Genomic DNA, 16,151 nt, shown 5'->3' with positions numbered 1-16,151 from the left:
TTCATCTGTCATCCTAGATCAGACGCAGGGTCTCTGTGTACCTCTTTTTTCTTGCCTGTTTTTGTCTTTTAAAACTATTAATCCTAGTTTTGTTTCCAAAGGCCAAGCGACTTTCCTAGAGGCAGCCAGTTGCCTAGAACAGTCAAGCGATCATTCTTACGTTTAATACAGGCATAAGTTACTTTTATGTCTGATATTTTAAGATCATTTTGACAAAACAGTCCAGAGTAAATATAGAGTCTTTGAAGTCCAGAGTCTTCAAAGAGTGTGAAGAGTGCCATTATTCAAAATGGTCCTAGTAATTGAAAACTACAGTATCAGCTTATTAGAAACTAGTGAAGTGAAGGGACTAGAGTCTATTTGACTTAGCCCGATCCTACTCCAACCCAACTGCCTGTCTGGTGTCCCCTAATCTGAGTAACAAGACTTTAAAACTGTTACTGAGTGGTATGAGTTTGTGTGGACCGGGAAGTTATGCTTTGCCTTTGATTTCCTTTCTTTGATACTAACAAGATCACCTTCACCAAACTGTGAATCATAAGTCTTGTCCTCTTAATTGTTTTAATTACCGAGAAACAATGAATGCAATAAATGGTCATTAAATACCTGACACACTAAAGGAATTGTTAAGGTATTAGAACTAGAATAATGTATAATAAATAGTACTACAATTTAGGGAATATCAGCAAGGGTGCTGATGTCAGAAAACCACGACTAAAATTTGAGCCTTCCCTCCTCGTAGCTATGTGTCCTTGAACAATCCCTACACCCCTGTAAGTCAGTTTTCTGTTTTGTAAAAGCAATTTAATAACAGTGACCGCCTCCCAGGATTGTCATGACACAAGGTAAAAGCATTTAATTCACTGTTTGGATGAGACTGAGTGATCAACATACATAACTAGTTAGCTCATTTGTAATGGAAAATCTTCGAAGAAGATGAAAGTGTAAAGGAATTGAAACCAAGAACCAGAACTGGGAAGATACTGGAAAACGGCCCAAGGCACAAACTATAAAAATTCAGCAGAGGGAGAAGCCAGTTCTGAATCAGCATTTTTCTTCATATCCTTCACCAGCCCTGCCGCAGCTGACCTACTGTAATTCTATTTCAAAGCCATTTACAAAGAGCAGGATTTGAATTCAGAGAGAGCTCATGTGTTCCCTAGGAACTCAGAAAAATATTGACATCTTATCATTCCAAGATAAGTAATTATTATATGAAAAATTACTAATTTTCATATTTGAAGACAGTCCGCCACATTAAGAATATTTTACTTAATAAACACAACGTGGAAATGACAGTGCTTGAGTGGGTTAGGGGAGGTGGTAGCTTCTCTTTGTTCTATACGCACTTGCCCTCTTAACTACTCCTTTCCCCGTCTTCACATATGTAACCCAACAACAGCTGAGGCGACGGTACCCTGAAAATACAGTTTGCTACTTTGACGTTGCCTTCGGTTTCAAAATGTTGGATCTGTAACAGAGTATTCAAATACTAGTTAAAATAGGTCCATCACAATCTTGCCAATTCATAGCCCCTCATCAATTTACATTCTGATTTTTCCTAATTGGGGTGCATCGAGAGAAACGTTGCCTTGGCAGAATATTAATGAAGTATCCTGCAACTACCAAGAGTATTCGATAACTGGTGTATTTCACTAAGAACGCTAGTACATTTTCAGACTGATAAGATCCAGACATTTTAAATCTTACAACCCCTCAATCCCAGCAGAGTGAATTTTTTTTTTTATTTGCTGGGAGGCACTTGTCCATTCCTAACCTTTTTACCTTCAGAAAACAAATGATACACGGGACTTGGAAATTGAATGAATCTTGGCTGAAAAAGAAATAAAAATAGCTAATGTCTTTATGATTTCCATCGCAAGCCTACAGGGCAGCCACTGTTGCTGTTTCTGTTTTGTAAGATGTATTATATCTCGCTAATCCTCAATAAATATGAAAAAGTGATCATTTCACAGCCAAGAATTGACAAACTGGAACACATTTCTCATTTGAATAGACGAGATAAGCAGGTTGCCTCCAGCTCTGTCGTCTCGGCCTTTGGGTGGGTTGTGTCCTGGGCAGACGCTTAGTTCGTTCTTAGGTCAGTGGTCTCACATTTCTGTCCGTCTATTTCTGGACCAGGGCTCGGATTCACATTCCAAAAAGCCTCCTGTCTTAGGGACCATCCTGCTACCTACCGTCTGTAACGTCGTTTAAAGAAATGGGCAGCTGCAATTAAACCATTCTAGATGCAGATCTGTTGCCTGGGGAGCCTATTGAGAAATGGATGGGATTCATGAATATAAATTGGGCTTTACCTCACTTAAGTTTTCATCTTGAAACTGCAGAGCATTATCCGCTTCCCCCATAAATCTTTATGTGCCTTAAGTGTGTTTACCGCGGGACCCCAGTGCAGAGCTGGTGGCTCCTTGCTCTCTGCACGACTGAGTATTTACATCCGCAAGTCTCGCCGGGGGAGGGCGTCACTGTCGTGCACTGCATCAGTGCTCTGGGCAGAGATGCATCACACCCCCAGGTCTGGGCCTGTACGGGGATGGGGCCACACAGCCCCCGGCAGGTTTTTCTCTCCTTGAATGTTATTTGAAGTGCACTTCCTTTTCCTATCAAGACAGTCTGCTTCTGTATGTCTAAAGGGCTCTGTTATAAAACTGGGGCACCTGGGTGGCTCAGTCGGTTAAGCATCTGACTCTTGGTTTCGGCTCAGGTCACGAGCTCACGGTTTGTGAGTTTGAGCCCCACGTCGGGCTCCAAGCTGACGGTGCGGAGCCTGCTTGGAATTCTCTCTCTCCCCTACTCTCTCTGCCCCTTCCCGGCTCTCTCGCTCTCTCTCAAAAAAAGTAAATAAACTTAAAAAAAAAAAAAGACTTTTTTTTATTCCCTTTCGTCCCGATTTTGGTTTAGAGCTGGTGTAATAAATGAATCTCTCGTAGGTTACGTCAGTTTATTTTTGAACGTTTTGAAGAGGGCTCTGAGAGAACGGAAGGATTCGGTGAACAACTACATAAATAATCTTTTGAAGCAAGGCCACCGCACCCCTCCTCCCCACCCCCCCTTCCATTCCTCCCCTCTTTTGTTCCCATCTTAGCGAGGTATGTTCCGCAGAAAGAACCAAAGAGACCCAACGGGGCTTCCACCACGTGGCCAGAGAGAAGTCAGACTTTTCAAAGCCATCCCTCACCTTTTCAACCTGTGCTTTGAATCTTCAGCCAGAAATAAGGCTCTCTTATATTTACCATCACATGGACTATAAAGTGTATTCACAGTGTCTGCTCTTTGCTGTGGAATTCCATGGGGAGGAGTACGGCGGGTGATCGTTCGTCTACATTCGTATCGGGTTGTTTTCATACATGTAAGACAATTCTTGCTAGCGCGAGTTGGATAGGGGCAGGAATGATGTCATAATAAAATGGCAAAAGAGTAAGAGAATGTTGCAGGGCCAATGGATATACGCATTAGAGTGGACTGTCTGGGCAAGGGAAATAACAGACCACGACTGTTTGTAAGGAGAGGCATTCCCCAGAGGTGTGACGGGTCCGGGTCCAGACCACCGCAACCAAGTGACTATTGTAATGAAGCGAGTCGGACGAAGTTTTCTGCCTTCCCAGTGCATGTAAGACTCATGTTTACGTTGTACTGTAGTCTAGTAAGTGTAGCATAGCCTTAAGTCTAAAAATGCAACGTGCGTACCTTAATTAAAACATACTTCCTGCTGAAATGGGCTGGCCATCCTCTGAGGTTTGCGCAAGTTGCAGTCACTGGTCGCTGATCACAGACCACCATGACAAACATAGTAATGAAAAACTTTGAAATGCTGTGAGAAACCCCAAACTGTAGCACACAGACGAAAGGGAGCGAAGGCTGTTGTGGAAACGGCACCAACAGACTCGTCTGAAGGTTGCCGCAAACCTTCGATCTGTAGAAAATACGGTATCTGCGAAGCGTGTTAAAGCAAAGCCCCAAGAAACAAGGTATGTCTGCAGTGTTAAAATAAATTTCTCCCAAGTGCCTCTGCAGACGAGGCATTCTGGGAGATAGTGAGGGCCGTCACATGGCCTGTGTCCCGATTTCTTGTTCCCGAGTCTGCTGAGGTTTCCTTTTTTGTATAACCTGTAAACCTTCTAGGAACGCAGCCCGTGAGCCGATGTTCTTAGTCTTACGTAGGCCTGCAGAGCACGTCCAGGGAAGGCTTTGACTGTGGGCACAAAGTAGTCGGAGGGAAGATGGTCGTGACTCTTAATTACATTCTTAATATGTGATGTCCTTACAAAAACTTAAAATAGCAGGCTCAAACCGCTTTGAAGCTGATGTAGGGTGACAAATGTGAAGGTAAAGCAATGGGACACAGGAAGATCGAAGGGTGGTTTTCGAAAGTCCACACTTGGCCCCCTCAGCGGCCAGCACAGGGCAGGCCTCCCAGCTTGGCTTTTCCCCAGACTTGTTGTTCTCAGGTGTTCCAGACTGAAGACAGCTTGTGTGCCAATGGAGCTGATCTCCCAACTCAGGGACTACTCACAAGCCATTGTGTCCACAATATTTCTGTGATGAGTGAAGGCAATTATAAGTAGGCCAAAGGAGAGCAAGATGTTGCCCCCTGCAAAGACTATAATATAATTTTACCTGTCCTCCATATAAAGTTAAAACTCTCACATGCGCTCGAAATGCAGGTTATTTATTAACAATGCATATTGATGGTTTCGATTCTTAAAACCTGGCTGTAAAACATGGCTTAGTGTTTGTGTTTTAAAACAATCTAAGATCTTAAAGATTTTTCTCTCAGAGAATTGTGTTAAGGCAGCGGATGGACTTTCTCTAGAGTAGTCAGTATGGTTTGTAGTAGAAGCTCCGGAAAGACCTTACTTTACGTCATGAAGTGAATCTGTTTTATTTTTCTACCACCACATCATTTTGACCTAAATCATAACCTTCTTCCCAGGAATTCTATAAGAACTGTTCCCTTCCTTTGAGAATGCAATTTAGGGGCGCCCGGGTGGCTCAGTCGGTTAAGCATCTGACTCTTGCTCTCGGCTCAGGTCACGATCTCACGGTTCGTGACTTCGAGCCCCACATCGGGCTCTGCGCTGAGAGTATGGAGCCTGCTTGGGATCCTCTCTCTCCCTCTCTCTCTCTCTCTCTCTTTGCCTCTCCCCTGCTCTCGCTCTCTCAAAATAAATAAATAAAAGCTTGAAAAAAGAAAGAGAATGCATTTGAAACCACTTGTGGTGGGGATTAAAATGATTGCAAGATTTAAATTGTGATACACTTCAAAAAGAAAAGAAAAGAAACCCAAGCAACTGACCCACTCACAAGGACACAACAGAGACATTTTTTTTAAGTGCTGTATTCCGTATTATTAATGTACGTGGTCACTTATTGGAGTGCTTTACCAGAATATTCTCCGGGGAGCCGGCGTTGAAACAGAATAAAAAGCATGCTGTATCTTTCTCCAGTTGCTGCCTTTTGTCTACGGCAGTGGACGTTGAATTAGTCAGAGTAGTGAATCATTTTGTTCACTAGGGCATGGAAAATAAAAATTTAACAGGCAGTTTGATGATCACTGGGTGAAATGAGTTTGTGCTGAAAGGTGAGATAGTAAGAGAATGAGTCAATTTAATTAGGAAAAAAAAACCCACTTGATAATTTACGAATACTCTGAATATCATTGAAACAAAGCAAACCACAGATATCAGAGGTCCGGTGATACCAATAGAGGTTCCTGTCTTTGTGCCGTAAAAAAAAAATTGACCGTTGTCACGTCGTGTTCGCCGGACCATTCTGCCCGAAGATGTAAATATCAGTGAATTTTTTTGGCATCATACTCTTGTCTCCTCTTAGAGCAACAAGACGCATTCCTAGGAAATAAGTATTTAGACAACACCCCGCTGATGGGGAGATTGGGATGTCTGAAGGTTTTGTGAACAAGTGCTTTTACCCCCATGAAATCTCATTTGTGTTCTTGCTGGCACAGCCTGTTCAAAAGGTGGTTTTTCTTGGCAGGTTACCAGCCAGTCCTGTCTGGTCAACAGGGGTTCCAAGGCCTCATAGGAGTGCAGCAGCCTTCCCAGAGTCAGAACGTGATGAGCAACCAACCGGGGAATCCGGTGCAAGGCGTGATGGTCTCCTACCCAACAATGTCTTCTTATCAGGTGCACATCAGCAGCTTGGAAAATCGTGGTTTATAAAGTAGAGCTTGCCAAAGTAGAGGCCGTGAGTCCGCCCCGTAATGGTTGGTCAGCAGGGTGGGGGGTGCCGTGCCCAGCTCCTGTCGATGGTTGACGTTGAATTAAGATTAGCAGAAGAGCAGAAAACGGGACACGCATGCTTCTCTTACTACCGTGGCTTCTGAATGTCCTGCTAAAAAGGTATTTAAACTCTATAAACTTCTATTCGTGGAAGAAGATGCTGTAGTCTAAAGTGATATTCACGAAGACCTTTGGATAGTCCATTGAGATTTTGCCTATTGGGAAAAAGCCTTCATGACAAGCTTCCGTGCATTTTTAGTACACAGCCTCCAAATTTTCATGTCACGACAGTTTTAATTTAAAGGAGACACGGCAGCTCAGATTTATTCAAAGGGCATGTAGAGGGCCTACCAACTGCATTTTCTTGACTAAACCCATCCCGGGTATTTAAAAAATGTCGCACACCCTTTTGGGACTGACGTCCCGAAATACTCTGAAGGGTTATTGAAATGCTCCGGTCATTAAATTTAGCCGCACCAGCCACGTCTGGCCCTAAAACGAACAAACAAGCAAGCAAGCCAAAGCAAAATAAAAAGTCTGTCCTCGGCCCTCCTAGCTGACAATCCTTATTCACATTGCATCAGTTTCTCCCTACAGCTCCATGGCTTCTAAAGCTGCAGGCTGAGAGCGAGGTAGGTCCCTGTTGCTGTAGATGATTCCAGGCCACTTTGCATAAAACCAGAATGGGAATACGGCTTTCCCCACTGAGCGAAATCCAGAGCAGGAGATCCAAACCGTAGTCCCGGGAGGGTCCCCGCACGGTACATCATCCCCGCAAGGTTTTCAGGGGCCCTGTGAGCAGGTGTCATGATGCCCATGGTCCAGGGAACCGGAGACGCTAAGTGACTTGCCCCATGTAAAACAGCTGACGAGAGGTCCGTCCGGGATAGGTGACCAGTTAGGTCTCACCCAAATGCTTGAGTATGTTTTGTGACACCACAGTGGCTTACCGGACCCGCAGGCACAACCTCTTCACGAAGGGCTCTCTCTTGTGTCTTCCTCCAGGTGCCAATGACCCAGGGCTCTCAAGGACTTCCCCAGCAGTCATACCAACAGCCAATCTTGCTACCTGACCAGGCAGGTCAAGGGTCGCTCCAGGCCACCGGAATGCCTGTCTACTGTAACGTCACACCGCCGACCCCTCAGAACAACCTGAGGCTGATCGGTCCGCACTGCCCCTCCAGCACTGTCCCTGTGATGTCGGCTAGCTGCAGGACAAACTGTGCAAGTGTGAGCCACACCGGGTGGCAGGTCAAATTCTGAGCACTGTGGCTGCGGTACGTGTCTCCAGATGGCTCGTGGCCGCTGAGGCAAGATGAGCAAAGGTGGGACGCTGGCTGAGGACTTAACGTATTCACTCAACACCCAAACGATCGCTGCTGGTATTCTGTAAAAACACACACACACACACACACACACACACACACACACACACACACAAAGACTGATACACACATTAGCTGGTCAATGGTGCATATTTCTGTCATGTCTGCTAGGTACGCCTTTGTAGCTTAGCTAGTGACATGATTTCATCAAGGTAAGATTTTCTCCTACCACTGAACACCACTGTGTAGATGATAATATCCCTCATTTGGATTATTAGTTTTGTACTTTGTGTTGAGTTTGTGATGCTAAAAGTATTGAAAGATCATATACCGAAATCACATCGTACCAAAGCTGTAACGGGGAAAGAGAAGAATTGATGAATGGAAGGAATAATTTATATACGCTATAGAGTTTTCTTTTCTTTTTTTTTTTTAATGGATATATACTGTATTGTAGTGTTTAATCAAAATAAAACTATTTGACCTTATGGAGGAAGGTCATGTTTTTACCACCAGTTTGGTTCACTCTCTGTTCCAATATGTGTTCGCTTATGTGTCACCGTTGTCCCCTTGGAACACTGTTGCATGCACCATGCAGGGTGAAGGTGTTCCGGGTATTTGTGAATGAATCGGCATCACGTTGGGAAACGTGGTAGGCAAACACCTAACCAATTGCAGTTTCTTGTCCTGATACGACAGGGGTCCTGGGAATAAGATGGCTTCCACCTCGTCCATTCAGTGACATTTCACATTTTTGAAACGTATACCTTGATTTTAATTTTAGGGATACGCCATACCAAACCCCGTTCCATCTTCTTTGAGTTCCACGTGCTACCTGGAAAACAAGATTTCTTTCTTTAGAGGGAACTCAGAAGAGGCACGGTCTGATTCTATCAGTTACATTGGGCCATACAGTGAAAAGTGCCATTAGTTTTGAGGGCAAGTCAAAAATGCAAAAGGTGCTAATGTTTATCCTAGTAATTGAAAAGAAGGTAAAACAGAACAAGAGTTTAGTCACGAAGACTTAGAACATTCGGGGGGAGAAACATTTAGAAGAAGCCTGTTGCTATCTAATCCTAAAATGTGTATTTAATCCCCTGTAGATTCTGCGGGTGAGATTGATTTATGACAACCTTTGAAAAATAATAACATCAAATATCAGCGTTGGCCCTTCTGGGACGTATTTACTGGAGGAATATCACCTCACAGCTTTCGGTTTGCTATCACAGTACAATGATTAATAGTTATCTCTTTTATACTCTCTGCCTAAAAACCAGGATTGCCAATGAGAGGGGTATGGAGAGATACCCCCACAATGAGAGGGGTATGGAGGGATAATCCCCACTGTTTTTCCTATTATCACCTGCTCTACATTAGACCTTTCCATTTTCATGTTGATGAGTTGGCGGTTGAGTTAAGCTACTAGTTAAAAACTCTACCTGGGAAAGTGGAGGGAAACAAACCACAAGAGACTCTTAATGATAGAGAACAAACTGGGGGGGTGATGGAGGGAGGTGGGGGGGAGATGGGCTAGATGGGTGATGGGTACTAAGGAGGGCACTTGTGATGAGCACTGGGTGTTGTATGTGGGTGATGAATCATTGAATTCTCCTGAAACCCATAGTGCACTCGTTAACTAAAATATAAAAAAATTACCAAAAAAGCCTACCTAGAATTTTTTTTAAGTTTTTTTTTTTTAGTTATTTAGTTGAGAGAGAGCGTGTGAGAGCGAGAGGGAGGGGCAGAGAGAGAGGGAGAGAGAGAATCCCACGCTGACGGCTTGGAGCCCGTAAACCATGAGATCATGGCCTGAGCCGAAATCAAGAGTCAGATGCCCAACCACGAGAGCCACACAGGTGCCACAAGGATTAGCATTTCTTAATGTTACAGTATCATTTTCTTTTTCCCTTCAAAAGGGGGCTTCTACGCACACTGTCACTAGCTTCATTCCCTGTGACGTGTGTCCCATTTACCCAAATCTCAGTCTCCTGGATCTCTTCGTTGTAAAGAAGCCTTACACGTGAAAAACGTTATAAAAAGAGGATGTTGCATTTTTTTTATTGAGTCATTAAACCAACAGGCTGAGTCGCTCTTAAACCAACCGCTGGTCTGAGAGGGAGCGATGTGTTTGCCCAATTAATACCTTCCCCTAATGGAAGGAGGGGGCCTGACCAACAGAGATGCCCTTTAGAAACACAGTCTCCATTTAGCTTTCTCATCTTGGAGGTGATACCAGATCAAGTATCCAAATACGAGTCTCAAGGTTCATCTTCCTTTCATGGAAATCTGAGACATTTTCATCTTTTCTTTAATGATTCCTAGCATGACCGAGCCTTCTTTCCCGTGGATTTGAAACCACCATCATGCTTGTGGGAAAGACAGGCCTTCTCTCTCTTGGGCTGCCCTCCCCCCAAACATGCCACACTCCTTCCTACTCAGACATTTGACTTTTCCTGCATAAAGCCCTTTGTATACTGTTTCAGGCTGAGCCTTCTTCGCTAAAGAATTGATGAATCCTAAATATAGACGCCCAGCATTACATTATTCCGAACCTTATGTTATGCTTAACTGTCTTTTATACTACATTACTGCACCTGGTTTTCATCAGGGAAGCATTTTCAGAATTTATCATCAGAACATTGCAGTTTTTCATGTTGGTTAATAATTTTATCACAATTGCATTTCGTAATGATATATTATTCAGCTCATAAGCTTATGTAGAGAGACATGATTATATATTTATATATATATTTGTGTATATATATATATATTTGTGTATATATATATATATTTGTATATATATGTAATGAGATAGATAAATAGATACATTTGTCCCTGATGATCCTCTACGTGGGTGTCCATGAGAAGAAGAGTGACTTATGCATTCATTTATTCAGCAAACTTTTACTGCATACTTGATTGTATCCTAATTACATGGCACCATTCCAAATGAGGACAAATAAATTTAAAGCACTTAGACTTATTCTTGTAAGTTTTATCATACACTTAGTTATTCTGCGATAGTTGGCACTAAATGTTCACTAGGATGCCAATGAATTTCAGCCATAATTATTTTATTGTTTTAATATAGTTTCACAGGATGTGGGGTGGGAAAGGAGAGTGTGTTCTAGAACATTATGGAAGTAGAATTATGCAATTACTTAGGAGTACGGTTGGAGGATTTCAAATAAAGTTATAAATCATCATCATGAAAATAAGTGGGGTCCACATGAGCCGGAGCAGTTTTAGAAGAGAGATTTGAAGTAGGAAGCAGATACAATCGCGGATGGAAGAACATCGCAGAAGAAATGGCCTAACAAAGGCGCTTTCGGACTCCACGTCGACGTTTGCCAGCAGCGAGAGTGTGGTGGGATGTTTTCAGCCCCCACCCTCCTGTCGCCTGTATTCTGGGCTGACAGGTACGCGCAGGTCACAGAGGTGAGGCCCACCCCTCTCCCGTACCCTGTCACCGTCCTTACAGGTGACTTGATCACTTACAGACCAAAAAGAAAGCATTGCAAATACCTTGCCCTAAGGGCAGAGTCAACGCAAATCGTTTGGGTTTTGTTCCCAAGTAATACCCTAGAACAGTTTTCTTAAAATATTTTCCATGGGAGACCCTTTCCTTGGGCTACGAATAGTTGTTATCTGCAAAAGGCTGTTCCAAGGATAATAATAGTTGGGAAGCAAGGTTAATGAAGGTCGAGCGATCCTTTGAAAGAGTCTGGTTTCTGGAACCCTTACCATATCACTTTAGATTATGAGTTTCCAAGCAGGAGGGGTACTTTGCATGGTTTCTCACACCTGGTTGAACACAATACCTTTCTTTTCACACACTGTGTCAAACGAATAGTATTATGAGGAACATATGTTAAAAAAAAACTTTTTTAATGTTTATTTTTGAGGGAGAGAGAGAGACAGAGCACCAGTGGGGGAAAGGCATAAAGAAGGGGAGACACAGAATCCCAAGCAGGCTCCAGGCTCCGAGCCGTCAGCACAGAACCCGATGCGGGCCTCGAACTCACGAACCGCAAGATCATGACCTGAGCCGAAGTCGGACGCTTAACCGACGGAGCCACCCAGGCGCCCCAGGAACATATATATTAAACATTTTATTACAGACCCCTAAAAAGGAATACAAACACAGTTCTTTTGTCTCTATAGAAACTACATTATATACCAACACGTAATATCCAACCCTAGGTCCAAGTATGACTTCTTTTGGTAACTGCTCTAGTGTGTATTTTTTTCCTCGACAAGTGTGAGCCTGGAAGGTAATGCCGTGTTGCTGATACTTCTGGGCTAGTTTTTTTTTTTTTTTTTGAATTCTTCATGTTGAATGAATTTATATTTATGTTTATATCTAAAATTATAGTGATCATATAGATGTATAGATGTAGTTATCTCCAATGATCTTGCACACCTCTCTGTGAGTGTAGAAAACAAGAGTGATTTATGCTTTTTTTTTTTTTTATGCAACCAGCTTTTATTAGGTACTTACTGATTTCAAGATGTTGTGCCAGGCCACGGAGGCCCTGCCTTGAGGAAGTTTACGAGTTTTCAGACTAAATTATATACCAGCATATCAATGACCAGAAATATAGCCCTCACGTAAAAATGGGATTTTAGGGCTGCCTGGATGGCTTTGTTGGTAAAGCATCCAGAGTCTTGATTCTGGCTCAGGTCAAGGTTCGTGAGCTCCAACCTTGTGTCAGGCTCGTGCTGAACGTGGAGTCTGCTTGGGATTCTCTCTCTCCCTCTCTCTCTCTCTCTCTGCCCCTCCCCTGCTTACATGCGTTCTCTCCCTCCCTCTCTCTCTCTCTCTCAAAATAAATAAATAGACATAAAATACAGGAGTTTTGAGAAGCAGATGACTTCTGGCTGACGTTTGAAGAGGCTTTTGACCTGGGCTGCGCCGGTTAGGCAGAATGTGGGCACGCACACATGATGTGGGTGGATCACAACCCCAGCGGAGAGAAACGGCTGAAAGCAAAAGAAAGGAACAGAAACGTGTGGCCTTTCTCATTCAGGCTGGTTGGGGTGGGAGGCAGCTAGATGGAAAAAGAGGACGGGAGGAGGACTTACAGGTGTGCCGTGGGCCTGATTGGCAGGACCTTGACAGCCAGGCAGAGTTAACAGGTCCCCAGGGGCCCGTGAGGCTTTCTGAGTCAAAGATAGAGAAGATCTTATCAAAGATGCTAAGATCCAGCCATGGTTCCTAAGGGAGCACGGGCCTCAAAAAGGAGGACGGGCTAGACCTGAAAAGGCTCTTCTTTCAAAAGCGGAGATGAACACGAGGAGAGTCGAGGTTTGTCGTTGAACTACAGCTACCATCCGCCTCGTTGGGATTGAGTCGGATGAGTCCTGGCTCTTAGCCCCGAGCAGCTCTGTCGCACGGACGGCCAGGCTTCCCAGCTGTGTAGGTCTGATGCCTCCCTCTCCGACCGGGAACTTGCGCATGTAAGTGCCGTGTCTTACGATCACAGGGCACAGTCAGCGTCCCCCGTCAGGGTGAAGGAAGGCAAGTGAACACAGGGGGCAACGTGGGAGGGCTACCAAGTATTCAGTACCCGTACCCAACACACAGTGAAATCGCAGATCAACGTCCTTTTCCCTTTGTGTAAATAAATGGTGAGGGAGGCCCCGGGCGGCTCAGTCGGTTGAGCGTCCGACTGCGGCTCAGGTCACGATCTCTCGGTTCACAAGTCCGAGCCCCACGTCGGGCTCTGTGCTGACGGCTCGGAGCCTGGAGCCTGCTTCGGACTCTGTGTCTCCCTCTCCCTCTGCCCCTCCCCGCTCACACTGTCTCTTTGCAAAAATAAACTATATATATATATATATATATATATATATTTTTATAAATGGTGAGGGGGCACCTGGATGGCTCCGTCAGTGAAGCATCCAACTCCTGATTTTGGCTCAGGTCATGATCTCACGGTTCGTGAGAGAGAGCCCCGTGTTGGGCTCTATGCTGACTGCCCAGAGCCAGTTTCAGATTCTGTGTCTCTCTCTCTCTCTCTCTCTCTGCCCCTCCCCTGCTTGCACACACACACACACACACCTCTCAAAATAAGCAAATAAACTTAAATAAATAACTAAATAAATGGTGAGAACACTTTTCCTTTATAGCTCAGGGGAAAACAAAAATTCCGTACCCTTACGGATGACACTTCTACACAAAACCAAAACTCTGTGCTTCTTGCCATGTCCTTTTACCCAAAACCCTCTTTTCTAAGAAAGTTGTTCTCATTAGGGCCTGGAGATGATTTTCCCACAGTTCTCAGCATCAGTGTTTGTTTCAAGTTCAAATCTTTATCATCTGCCCTCTGTGGGGCATCTTAACCTCCAATCTCCTCTAAAAAAAGGGCTCGCGGCTGTTCTGTGTCACCAGCGGCCAAAGCTGGATTCTCTGGATCCTTCGGCGCTGCGGGCACAGCGGGAGTGGCAGGCATCTGACATTCTCCGGTAGAAGGCAATCATTTCCTGATTGATGTCCTGACAGGGAACTGATGCCCCTAGTGAGCACGAGGCTGCATTCTCTAAGACAATATTCACCAACTCCCTGGCTGCCGAAGCTCAGGGAAGGCTTTGCTGTTTGTGTTCGCGATTTGATTGGTTTTGTTTTACTGCCTTATTCCATTTTGCTGTCAGCGTTGGCATAGAGGGCGTCAGGAGAGGTCAGATATCGAGCAAACAGGAGACATGACTCTGAATAGGGATGAACCCCGAAACCGGGTTGGATGGGCCATCAAGAGGCAAACCCAGCGGGGGCACGTGCAGATGATGCGCAGGCCCAGACCGACCCACGTGGCGGGGGAGCATCCTGTTGGAGGAGAGTTGCGTTTAAGAATGCTCAAGGCCCCACTCCGTCAGGGTCTGGAGGGTGGGGGCGTGCGGGGCTGGGAGGAGAAGGTGAGGCATAGAAATATAAAGGTCCTGGAATTCAGAATCAAAATAAGGCAGCTATTTTGTGTGTGCAAAATTTGAATCCTCTGTTTTGCTAAACATCTGGCACCCCAATAAACATGGCCCGAGGGATGCCTGGGTGGCTCGGGTCATGATCTCGAGGTTCTTGGGTTCGAGCCCCGCGTCGGGCTCTGTGCTGACAGCTCGGAGCCTGGAGCCCGCTTCGGATTCTGTGTCCCCCTCTCTCTTTGCCTCTCCCCCACTCATGCTCACTCTCTCTCTCTCTCTTTCAAAAAATAAATAGTAAAAATTTTTTTTGAAAATGAATGGCCCGAGAAAACATGATTGTGAGAGCAACTCCCCCCCCCCAATTCTCGAGGTTCTGTCTCTTTTGCACACGGAGTCTGCAGCTGATTCCCCCGTGTTCTTGAGCAAGGAAGTCAGTAAGCACCTCTGTCTGTGCAATTGTTTCTCCTCTTCTGCAAAATATCTCCGCTCATGGGGGGTTCACGTTTCCGTGAAGAAATGAGTTGTGTTTACTCTTCCGTAACAGGGACCCCGGAAGAAACACCACGCGTCTGGTGCCACCTGACTCATTGGATCAGCCCCACGAATTGTTTCTCAGCTGGAGAAAAACTCACCAGCAGGAACGTCACCCATTTTTCCAAGAAACAGGAAGCTCGCCTGTCTTCTTCAGGTGGTTTACATTTTTTGATCCACAAGAATGAGGTCACGTTTCAAAACGAAACGTACAAGCCAATTTCATCCTTTTCAAAAGAGAGAGGAGCTACTTAAGGCGCCTAATAGTAACGTAATAGAGAGCAATGACTTGAGACGGGAAAAAAAGCAGCCATTTAAATTGGACATTAAGAAAATCTCACTCGAAGCGAGGGCAATTATACAATGAAATAATTTCCTAAGGGGGAAACGGCGAGATGCCATTAAAAGAGTTGTTTAAAAGGGAGTAGATAAACACACTTGCGGCTGAAGCCGCTGGCTGATCGTTTGATGATTTATTGCTTTACTCTGCCTGCGTGTCATGTTCACCGGAGATTTCTAGGCTCGGTTAGCTTCCTTTCCATCATGGAAGGATCCGCATGGTACCGGAGGACCGTGATGTCTGTATTCTGTCTTCCTTTGTGGAAAGACGTAAAACTCTATGGAAAAAGGTAAAGCTGTAAGGGAAACACAGGGGCTTCCGTTGTTCACAGTCTACGCTGTGTCAGACAGCGTCCGAGGATATTGCTCGACACCCACACCCCCCACCACGCACGTATCCACATCTATTGTCTATCATCTATCCGTCTGTCTGTCTATATATGGATCCCATCCTATTCAAGCCTTCAAGCCACTAACTGATTGATTTGTTCAAATTGATTGATCGATTGGCTGTTAATGAGTCAGTATTACTTGGCCCGAGGATGCAGGACATAATTATTCTTTCCCACCGACCTGTTGCCCTATCAGCAGGTGTAAGGTATACAGAGCATCTTTTACATGACGTCAGAAGCCTTGCATTTGAATCCCAGCAGCCCCGCCCCCAGGCCCCGCCGCCCCAACACACACACACACTCCCCAGGATTTGTGCAAAGCCTCTTCGTCTCTCTCACGTTTTCACACCCTTCATTTGTGAACAGAAGTGCAAAATGCCATCCTGGCT

At 44.8% G+C, this 16,151-nt stretch overlaps 1 protein-coding gene across 29 annotated transcripts in view; it reads left to right on the top strand.

Moving 5' to 3' along the window:
- Positions 1-8,100, top strand: part of ARPP21 (cAMP regulated phosphoprotein 21) — a 155,461-nt gene extending 147,361 nt beyond the window's left edge. For all 29 annotated transcript variants that reach the window (XM_023260783.2, XM_019810985.3, XM_019810984.3 and 26 more), the window contains 2 exons: positions 6,016-6,164; positions 7,266-8,100. In XM_023260783.2, the coding sequence (XP_023116551.2) occupies positions 6,016-6,164; positions 7,266-7,523 (407 nt within the window). In that variant the 3' untranslated portion in view covers positions 7,524-8,100. The remainder of the gene's footprint in view (positions 1-6,015; positions 6,165-7,265) is intronic.
- The last annotated feature ends 8,051 nt before the right edge of the window (positions 8,101-16,151 follow it).

This window comes from Felis catus, chromosome C2 (genome assembly GCF_018350175.1).
Source record: "Felis catus isolate Fca126 chromosome C2, F.catus_Fca126_mat1.0, whole genome shotgun sequence".
NCBI lineage: Eukaryota > Metazoa > Chordata > Mammalia > Carnivora > Felidae > Felis > Felis catus.
Note: the sequence above shows the minus strand (reverse complement) of the source record. Positions and strands in the feature narration are given on the sequence as shown.